This window comes from Anastrepha obliqua, chromosome 2 (assembly GCF_027943255.1).
Source record: "Anastrepha obliqua isolate idAnaObli1 chromosome 2, idAnaObli1_1.0, whole genome shotgun sequence".
NCBI lineage: Eukaryota > Metazoa > Arthropoda > Insecta > Diptera > Tephritidae > Anastrepha > Anastrepha obliqua.
Genome location: NC_072893.1, coordinates 89,487,913 through 89,498,336, shown reverse-complemented (window position 1 = coordinate 89,498,336; position 10,424 = coordinate 89,487,913). Strand labels below are relative to the sequence as shown.

Sequence of the window (10,424 nt, the reverse complement as noted above, 5' to 3'; positions counted from 1 at the left end):
CTCTTGGAGCTATCACAAAAAGAGCCGCCTTTTATACAGAAGAACGACGATTTAATTGTACCGCTCAATTAATATTCCAATCTTGCTATACGGCAGTGAAACCTCCCCTCAGGGAAGCTGCTGATATTTGAGAGGAAAGTTATGTGGAAAGTCTTTGGGGATGATATGTGATAAAGGCGAATGGCGGAAGCGCTACAATCATGAACTCAAAAAACTGTACGTGTGCCCGTCTGTAATAATCACGATAATGATCAACAGACTGAGATGGGCAGGTCACACATTATGGGCTAACACCGATTACCCACCCCAAGAAAGACGCTTTGGAAAGTGCCACAAGCAGAGAAGAAGGCACTTTCGTCCGCCGCTCAGATGGATTGAGGATGTAGATGAAGACGCAGGTTATTTGGGATTTCAGGCATAGAGGGATTTCAGACATACAAACATATGTACATACCTATATGATTTCCTAAGAATCATATTACTTTGTTATAATCTTTTGATTTAAAATACTATAATAGGCTGAGTTACACTTTTTAATAATCAATTTTAACAAAATCAAACACTTTCGGAACAGACCCGGGATCCCGAAGTACAAAACAAGATCACGGAAATCCCGAAATTTTACATCCCTAGTACATGCGTAAGAATACTTACCGCGCTCTTACATTCTTTTGGACATATTTTAATTAGTTGAATCTTAACTGGTAACAGATTTCATCAAACAAACAAAAAATAAAAAAAGAAGAATAATCTTCAAAAATAAGAATGCCCTCAGCAGTAAATTTTGTGATGGAAAGAATTTCGCAAAAGATTAAAGAAAATGGTAAAACAAATAAACATAAGTCAATACGTGCGTATGTATTTATATGAAGTGGAAAGGGTCGCTTGGGAAATGCCACTATCCCGAAATTGCGTGCAATGAGCCAAACCGGTTGACGGAAATAAACATATTAAATTTAAGTTTTGTTGATTTTGGGGGAGGAAATGCATTACAAATAAAAATAAAAACTGCATGCGCGCCTCTACTTTAAAATGACAAGAATTTGCAATATACGTGGATCGTAAACAAAATCCGTACATATATTTTTATGTAGATGCGTTTGCCAAGTAATGTGTGGATGGTTAGAAATGTGGGTATATAAAGAAGTGGTAAGAAGTTTAAGTTGCGTGGTGTATAAAGACTGCAACGAGACGTAGCTACAGATCTTTCAACAGACAACGTTTACCAAGAGCGCACGCGTGGAAGCCAGTTGGCGGTTGAAAATTCGAACAAGAAAGAAAGTATTTTTTTGTTTTTGTTTTGAATAAAAACATAAAATGTTTTTCAATGTGATTATTCTCACGACTTTACTGAGTGCTGGTTTTCACTCCACCACATCCTATACGGTGCCATTCCAAGTGCTAGGTGTACAGCAAGTTAACCCTATACCAACATTTGAAGAACAAGTGGCCCTTTGGTCTGCTCACCAGCCAGTGGACAATTCTGTGCACCACAGCGATGAAGGATTACCATTTCATTTGCAGCAAATTGACGCAATCGCAGACTTTGATAAGGAACAACAAACCATACATGCCCAATCGGGTGCACAGCAAATTAACCCCGTACCCACATTTGAGGATCAAGTGGGCAGTTGGTCTCCCAACCAGCCAGTGGACAATTCTGTGCACCACAGCGATGAAGGATTACCATTTCATTTGCAGCAAATTGGCGCAATCGCAGACTTTGATAAGGAACAACAAACCATACATGCGCAGTCGGGTGGAGTGGATAAAGTTCATGAACAACAACAACATCCCACTTCACCAGCTTTAGCGCCAGCTGCAGTACAACCCAGCCATGAAGATGGTGCTGAAGTGGAAGAATATGCTGGGTATTTCGCACCATTCTACGAGGATCAAGTCACTGTTTTCCCCCAAATGGATGAGAGCGACTCTGACGAAGAACAAGAAGTTTGGCCACCCGTGGGAATATATCCTCCACCACCACCACCGCCAGTCAGACCCACATATTTCCCACCGTATTACCCTGCACAACATCCGGTGACAAAACCACCAACACGGCCAACAACAACTCGTCCAACAATTCGCCCTCGACCACCCACTTACCCTTCACTGTATCCTGAATATCCAACATCGCACCCTAAACCTCCATACTATCCACAATACCCATTAGAACCATTGCCACAGTATTCGACTACTACCCAGCGCCCTCCATACATCACGACGACGCCAATCTATCAGAAGCCTGGTGGCGAAGATGTTGCTGTGTTGGAAAATTATCAAGTCATTTCCGAAAAGGGCATTCAGGAATATAAGTAAGTATTGAGTTTTTTGTTTGTCTTTTAAAAAGGAAATTTCTTCATGTCAACCTTTTTCTGCTGAAGATTGCGACTAAGTAATGGATTAACTGATTATAAAAAGATAACGAAGAAACATATTGGCAAGAAAACAATTTATGTGCAATCTGGTTACTATTCGGTGCCGGTGGATCCAACGAAAAACAAGTTCAATTTGATTCATTATATTGCCGATGAGAGGGGTTATCGTGTTACTGGAGGTAGTTCTTGTCAAAAGCATTTAATTTCTTACTAATTTTGAATTATTGCAAATAATTTCGTTTTTTGTTTTTGTTTTTAGTGCAAAGTTGCTCAAATGAACACCCGTGTAAAGTTGTAAATGAATAAAAGGAGGAGGAGTCCAGTATTAAATCAATCGATCCTTTTTACAAATTGTACCTATATATAAGTATATAAATGTATTGAATAAAGCATGTGTAAGCATTAATGAGGACGTTACATTTCTTCGAAAACTACAAATTATTCCCTCGTCTCAGGTAAGATTAGTTTATAATGGAGGGAGAGCTAGAAAAGTGCACACACGACTACTGAGGTCTACTGTAGTGTATTAGAAGGTATCCTATGTACATGCCTCTAGCCACCTTGCCACATGCCCGTTTAAACCCAATCATCTACCATCTTCGCTCACTTTGCGTCCACTCTGTCCATATATGTAAATAAATTATTTTCCTGGGCCTGCCGTTAGATTAAATTGATGGCCACTCCAGACCTACTATATTATTTACAACTGAAAGATTGTCGTGTTCGATACGATGAGGGGGAGGGCAGGCGGGTGCTAAGGCCACACATCTAGTTTGAAATTTTTCCTTAATAATGCAGGTAACGCCTGAGTGTCTTACAGCGAGAGGTAAAGGTGGAGGGGTTCTTTAAGCCGCCTTAAAGTCAAGTTTACATTTCCCGAGAAGCAAAGCTCTCCATTACTTCTATGCATGTTCATTGCGTTAACCCCAGAAATGCTTCATCGTCAAGCCGCCTCCATCTATTTTGGAAATTTTGTATTTTGAATGGAAGAAGGTGATATTGTCGCTGACTGGTCGTATCAAATAAACACACAAGTATATATATTTTACTCCTTTCTTTATCTTTCCTTCCTTTACTTCTACCGCTAAGAGTGAACCCTACCGGGAAGTAGTGACATTACTGGCCGATAGGTTTACTTTTGTAAGGTTAGTGCGTATGGGTTCGTATTTATAAAGTGGCCGCAGTAGCCAGCGTGAATCGAAACCCACTGTGGGCACAGTACACCAAATGATAGACAAGGTTTTCTTGTCCCTCGGGAAGTAATCGCAAACCTCCGAGCGCATTTTTGCCATGAAAAAGCTTCTCTCTTATACATTTATAAGTATAATGAAGCCTGGATAACTTATAACGAAGTTGAAGGGGTTGGACAAATGTTTCGTTATATCTATAGTTCCCTTATATTTATAGAATAATAAAACCTCGATGCAACGAAAAATGCAACATTTTTTAAAAGATGCGTTTTAGTTTTTATTTTCAGATCAAACAATAAAAAAAACATACACTATTTTGATTTTTTTTTAATGAACTCATCATTAAAAGTTTTCATCTGGCCAAAAAATAGTCTGTTATTTCAGTTTGATTACGTTCAGTTTTACTGCAGATGCCAAATCTTCAGATAAAGGTATAATATAAGACGGACAGTGGGTACACGCCATATGATTACCACGCCAAAAGGAGGTGCACTAAACAATACCTGCAAGCTTTGCCGATTTGTACCATACAACGGTCCCATAAGTGGCTCAGGCCACAAATATACCCCGATATACAATACGAAAAGCACGACGACCCCAGTCTCTCCTGACAATGCGTCGTATCTGCCCGACAATTGCTTTCAGTCGAACTCTCAATTGCAACAAGTGTAGAGTAAAACACATTCTTTCACCCATGGTCAACCCCAGGTATTTGACCCCCTTCACATACCTGATACTAACCCCATTCAAATGGACCCTTAAGCAGCATTGCCACCGTTTTGCGATCGATATATCAACACAACTGGAAGAGGAGGTGATGTTGTAGCGAAGCCGTCGTTCCCAATCGGAGTTCTGAAAATGTCATTTAACCATCGAAGTGTAGAAAGCTGTGTCTTTTATTTAGGAATGTACATTTCGGTCGTGCAAAGGCTCATATTAAGAAATATGATGATACGAATAAACAGTTAATGATAATCTTTTATGCTGGCAGCCACCAGTGGAATATTTTCTATGAGGCATTGGAGTAGAATTTTTCAAAAAATTTGTCTAACCATTCAGAACATCTTCTGGGGATTTCATCAATCGTATATGTAGATTTAACAATAGTCTCTATGGAATTAGAAAACAACATTTACTTGATAAGCTTTCTTGGCTAGTAATAGCCTTATATTTCTTATTAAAAAACCAATTTAGTTACTTTAATACAAAAGGCACTTTTAATCTCGTGTTAGGTTTCTTAAGTTTATGTAAATACTGTTGTTATTTTCGCTTCATAATTTTTAGGTCGCATATACTGATTCTTAAAAAGAAAGCAACTTATCTAGTTGCGTCCCTTGTTTGGGCTCTCTGTGGCATAATCGACACTCTCCTTGAATTGTGGCACCTCAATCGAACGCGGTAAGTTGGGGTAGACTTGTGGAGTAATAGCTGAAATAAGAATGCAATAAAATGAAAAATTTGTGAAAATATAGTAAACTTCTTTCTTATGAATATTATTTTTTAATTATAATATATTATTGTTTCTTGTGTTTAGTAATGCTTGAAAGACTCTCAATAGAATTAAAAAAAATTAAATTTTCGTTCCTATATGTGACGTAAACTAGTAGTAGTTCATGAGTGGCACGGAATCGTTTACCAAACTGGAAATTTTAAGTAATAAGCAAGCAACTTCTTTTTCTAAAATCCAAAAATAACAAATCTAAAAAGGTAGATAAGTTTAAATCACATAAATTTCACCTCATAACATACGATTATACTTATGTTTGTAAAAATAAAAAAAAATTTATTTTTACATATGGATATGTGGTAATTATCTAAGACTCATAGTTGAATAATTTTATATTCCCATGTAAAATCAATAAATCATCGGTATTGTCACTTTGCAAGCGATACCATCTATGTTTGTAGCTGACCTGCCGCAATGAACAATTGCCCACTAGGGGCAATGGAGGAGCATATAGATATTTTAAAGCAACTTTTTTCAACAGAAAATGTGGGTTTTGATTCAATAAGTTTGATTAATTCGATTCATATTTGTCCATTTCGTTATTTAGTGCAAACTAATTTTTCCCAATATTATTACTGCAAATCGCATCGCTAAAATGCAAAATCCACAGTCTGTTTTGAAATTTTCTGAGGGAGTAAATATTAAGAAATGATCGGCCAAGGTTAAAGGTTTTATGTCGAAGCCGAATTGAAACTGAACTCAACTGTTGTGGCCGATAGCCATTCTGTTTAGTTATAAACATACACTTCGTCATCTTAATGATGTAACAGCACGTTTAACAGCGAATGCCAACTCAATAATGTTAAATTATTGCACAGCATGGAAGTTAACATTCCCTGTAAGTTATCATTACATATATGTAGATAATTAACATTTTCACGCCCATGTAAATTAGCACTGAATTACTAGTACATATTTCTCCTCTATCATAATATATTATTTTTGTGGCATTTTCATCATTCTATATTTTATCGCCTCAATTAAAAAAAACTCAAACATAAATTATTGAAATGCAAAATTTCCAAAAAAATTAAAAATCACATTGAAAATTCAGCTATTGTACGTACATACATAATTAATGAAATAAGGTTTGCCTCTTGCATATTTGAAGTTAAAAAATATTTACAAGTATTTTTGGACTCTTTTTGATATTCAAAAACTGACTTGAATGAAAGTTTTTGAGGCCACGTTCAAACAACTTTTTTTGATTATTGATCTATTAATTCCGCTGTAAAGGTAGTTTTGCAGGAGATTTTTATAGCTTTATATTTGTTATTGTTATGTAATTTTTCACCACTGTACATACGCAGGTTGTTGTATAACGGATTCCCTTTTCCGGTCGACCTATATTAGGTAACAGTTGACGAAATTTAAGTATAGTACGTCATGAGATGTACTTCGGACTTATATCCGAGCAAGGACTGTTGCTTGAATGTAAATGTTGTTAGAACATTAGGAACCTGATGAATCTGGTTGGTTTAGCTAGGCGAATAAATGGTTCTAGCTGTGGTAACACAATTAGATCTCAATTCGGCCAATTTGTTCCCAGAGGTAAGCGCTTGCACACAATTTCCCATTATATTGAATTAATACTTCAAACGCGTATGCATACACACTTATGCATGCATTTATAAAACTTGTGGAGTCAGACAGGCTGCCCTATAATAGTTTCCTAGTTTATAGAGTTTCCTTTTTTCTACGCTACTCATTTTTAAACTACCTGTTGGTGGTTCTAGCCAAACTTTTCCACTCAAGCAGTGCTATTTGGTTCGACAAAGGGATGACACTACATATATACATCTGCAAGTAATGTGCGAAGCTCGCATTGCTCGATCATTCATATAGTAAATTCTGCATTGGATTTCCTGCTTTTTCATTTCAAAAATTTCTCAGGAATTATTTGGTTTCATGCCTGAGCGATCCCATGTCAAGTGATCCCAGTATTTTTGACATTGTCATCAATTGTTCTGAGACTTTTAAATTGCCATGAATCATATAGAGATTAGGATGAACAATTATCGTTTTTTTTCGTTTTATTCTGTGGGGAATGTGCATATTTCTAAATTTACTGAATAAATAAAATAAAAAATTGAAAAAAAATCTGAAAAAATATTTTTAATTTAGAGATTTATGCAATGTTGAAAATTTTGGTATAGAATTTTTTGATGTGAAATATCGCAGTTTTTGTTTAACGGTAATTTTTCAACTTAAAAAAATTTGTAATTTTGTACACTTAAAAAACTTTAGTACACGTAAAAAACTTTAGTACACTTAAAAAAGTTTCTAGAATCAAAATAAAAAATTTATTGAAATGAAAATTTTTGGGAATTTTGGAGCATTCACTTTCACATCCCTACTACGTGTAGATTTCTACGCAACACTTACCCATTTCGTCTTGCTTGAATCTCTTAACATCAGCTATGCGCGTAAAGCTGCTATCGCCCGCGCACTAAGAGAGTTCAATGAGATCAAAAGGTTTTACTTAGCTTGACTTTTCGGTGTCAAAGAACGAATTTCATGAATTTCTAAACACTTTTTTTAACTTATTTGTTTAAATCTCTGTAGTAATTTAAGCTCATATTAGCTCTAGTTGATATGCAAAAACTATAATTAAGTTTTAGACTTGAAATAAACGAAATAAAAAACTCTATATCAAATATGCCAACGTTGAATAAATTTCAAAATTTTTTAATTTTCTCAGGTTAATTTTTAATAAAATTTCGCATATGAAATTATATAAATTTAAATTTTAGTAGCGGGTAACCAACCCTCAAATTAAACAATTTTCATAAAAATTTACGACAATGCTACGAAAATATTGGATAACTTGACATGGAATCGCGCACTTAGCAACACTTGAGAAGTTGTTAGAAATAATGGGCCTTCTTGCGAACATTTTAAGGTAATCTCATAGTCATGTAGTATTTAAGTGGTAGAAAATTTTGAACCTATTTGTAAAGTGATGAGTCTTCAGCCACTTACGTAACACACCCTTTCTAATAGTGCTTCGGAAATCACTTACTACACTTCAGAAAGCATAAAATATGGTACCTATTACATTTCTGGAAACGTCAAATATACTCTAGCATAGCCAATTGATTTTCAGAATTTATGTAATCTACACTTCAGAGGGCATAAAATGAATTTTAGAAGAAATCTAAATTTGTAAGTTACATTTCTAAATATTCTAAAGCACATTTTATGCTCGGTGGAGTATATTTGTCACTTTCTAGTAAAATTGCCAAATGCTAAATTAGGATATGCATCCCACTTCGAAGTGAAGTGCCGTTGAAAAAAGGTTGGTTAGTACCTCCTACTACTGAGACGTTTCATATTTCAAAAGTACTCGCATCCTAGAGCGGGCATCATTGAGTGAGCAACTTTTTTATTTCGCGCACAAAAGGTTTAAACGCGTTTGTTCGCCGGCTACTGACCTCTAATTAAGTATAATGACTGCAATTACGAATACCGATTCGACTGAAATTCACATTTGTTATCTACACTCTATAATATAAGCAGGCTGAATAAATTAAAATTATAATTGTATGCAATAAATTTGGTCAAAACTTTTTCAAGTCATTCTTCTACATTCAAGTCATACTCACATTGATTCTGTCTGTAGCCATTTTGATCGGCATTATAGAAGACAGTGATGTAACGTCCATCGGTTTGACGGTAGGAGTAGTAACCAACCACGACCAGAGTCTTTATTTTGTCATAGATTAGGAAGTAGCCACGTTCATACCGCGCCGTCCCATCAGCCAATTCATAACGGAACTCGTAGCTGCCATCCGGGAAACGATGGTGGAAACGATCTAAAACATTCTTTTCCGCAGAATCCTGTTGTTGTTGTTGCTGACTGCCACTGCCAATATGATTGTTATGTACATATTGATTTTGATTATTTGTAAAATATGCCGAAGCAGATGCATCATTTGGCTGGTAGCCCGAGTATTGGTTATTGGGACGCGGCGAATTGTTGGTAATAGCCGCCTGCGTATAAGCCGAAGCCAAGCAGCAGAAAACGATGATTGCAAACATTTTATTGGCACCACTTATGCGACACATTTTTTCTACGCTTCAATAATTGATCCTTTTTTAAGGGCTACAAAATAAATTGGAAAATTCGAAGAACTACTTTGGCGTGTAGTCGCACACTCGTCTCTGTGTGTGGGAGTATGTGCGTCGGTTTTGTTGCTCACAAACAATGTAATGTGAGTACTGGCTATGCGCGCGCTTTTATAGTAGCTTAACTGCAGACAGTGTGCGAATAAAATACAAAACGTACCTACACACATACATATGCACACATATGCGCGCATCTAAATAAAGATGTCAAAAATTTTGAGACGCTTCATCAGCGGCGCGCCGGCAACCAAATAAATTGGCCGACACGCCGGTACGCCCGTTGATTGTTTAGCAGCGGGTGTAATCACAACCGGCATCTGTGCGATTGCTTTGAAAGCGCAATGGACGTTTTTATGCGTACGTACCTACGAGCGTATAAACATAGGCACATAAACTCGTATGTACAAATAAATAAATGCGCACGCACTATTGGCCTCACCTGCCGTTGCTGTCGCGTTGCCTTGATTGCTATTTGCCACACAAGTTCTAAGGTTCATTTGCGTTTTTGATTCTAATTTGAAACGGCACTCAAAAATATTTATGCGCACTTTTGCGAGTACTTTCGGTTCGCGAAGGAGCAGAGGTAAATGGAGAGAGCAACTGCTCAATGGAGATCGCATTGAAGATTGCGTTGATAAATGATTTACATTTTTTTTCGTGCAAAATCAACGTATGTGAATGTATGTATGTATGCAATTTTTTTTATATTTTAACTTGCAAGTTGAATAATCCCATCTTTTTTTGTCGTCCACTAAAATTTTCATCTGTGCTTGTTCAGTTTTATCTGATCTCGTCCGCGTCTTCAGGCAGTACATCGCAGGGCACATCGCGATGGCACAAAAAATGGGCTCTGTACAACTCATACATAAATATGAATAACGTAGGGAACGTGCTTCAGGCTTTAAATGTTTTCCTAAAGTTTAACTTACACTCACATAACAGTGCTTTAAATTGTAGAAAGTACGCTTGCTGCCTGCCTACCTGTGCCTGTGCCAGAGTTTCGCACAGTTCTGCCATGCCTCATGATATTTCACCAAAAAATATGTCACACAAAAATTTAAATTGCTGTGTTTTGTTTTTGCTTTTACACTTGTCATTTTAACGGTTTCAATTATGTGCTTATCAATTTTTGTTTTGAGATTAAAATCATATTTAGAATTTTTATATTTTTAGTAATTTTGCAAAAATATTTCAATGGAGGCAGGTTGTTTCGTGTTTCGT

General features: G+C 36.4%; 2 protein-coding genes across 2 annotated transcripts; one reads left to right on the top strand and one right to left on the bottom strand.

Annotated features, from left to right (window-relative positions):
• Positions 1-523: 523 nt before the first annotated feature.
• On the top strand, positions 524-2,784 carry LOC129239330 (serine/threonine-protein kinase WNK2). Its single transcript, XM_054874767.1, has 3 exons — positions 524-2,315; positions 2,385-2,557; positions 2,638-2,784. The coding sequence occupies exons 1-3, from the start codon at positions 1,318-1,320 to the stop codon at positions 2,682-2,684; spliced, it is 1,218 nt and encodes a 405-aa protein (XP_054730742.1). The 5' UTR covers positions 524-1,317; the 3' UTR covers positions 2,685-2,784.
• A 2,105-nt stretch (positions 2,785-4,889) lies between these two features.
• LOC129238255 (uncharacterized) lies at positions 4,890-9,204 on the bottom strand. Its single transcript, XM_054873295.1, has 2 exons — positions 8,681-9,204; positions 4,890-4,996 (listed from the first exon to the last, which is right to left on the bottom strand). Exons 1-2 carry the CDS (start codon positions 9,141-9,143, stop codon positions 4,890-4,892), a joined length of 570 nt encoding a protein of 189 aa, XP_054729270.1. The 5' UTR covers positions 9,144-9,204.
• Positions 9,205-10,424: the final 1,220 nt, after the last annotated feature.

Bases quoted from the DNA above. Each gene is read 5' to 3' on its own strand.
- LOC129238255 (XM_054873295.1), bottom strand. From the start codon at position 9,143: ATGTGTCGCATAAGTGGTGCCAATAAAATGTTTGCAATCATCGTTTTC. The intron at 4,997-8,680 runs GTGAGTATGACT...TTCTTATTTCAG, and splicing joins TGGCTACAGACAGAATCAAT to CTATTACTCCACAAGTCTAC.
- LOC129239330 (XM_054874767.1), top strand. From the start codon at position 1,318: ATGTTTTTCAATGTGATTATTCTCACGACTTTACTGAGTGCTGGTTTT. The intron at 2,316-2,384 runs GTAAGTATTGAG...TTTCTGCTGAAG, and splicing joins AAGGGCATTCAGGAATATAA to ATTGCGACTAAGTAATGGAT. The intron at 2,558-2,637 runs GTAGTTCTTGTC...TTTTGTTTTTAG, and splicing joins GGGTTATCGTGTTACTGGAG to TGCAAAGTTGCTCAAATGAA.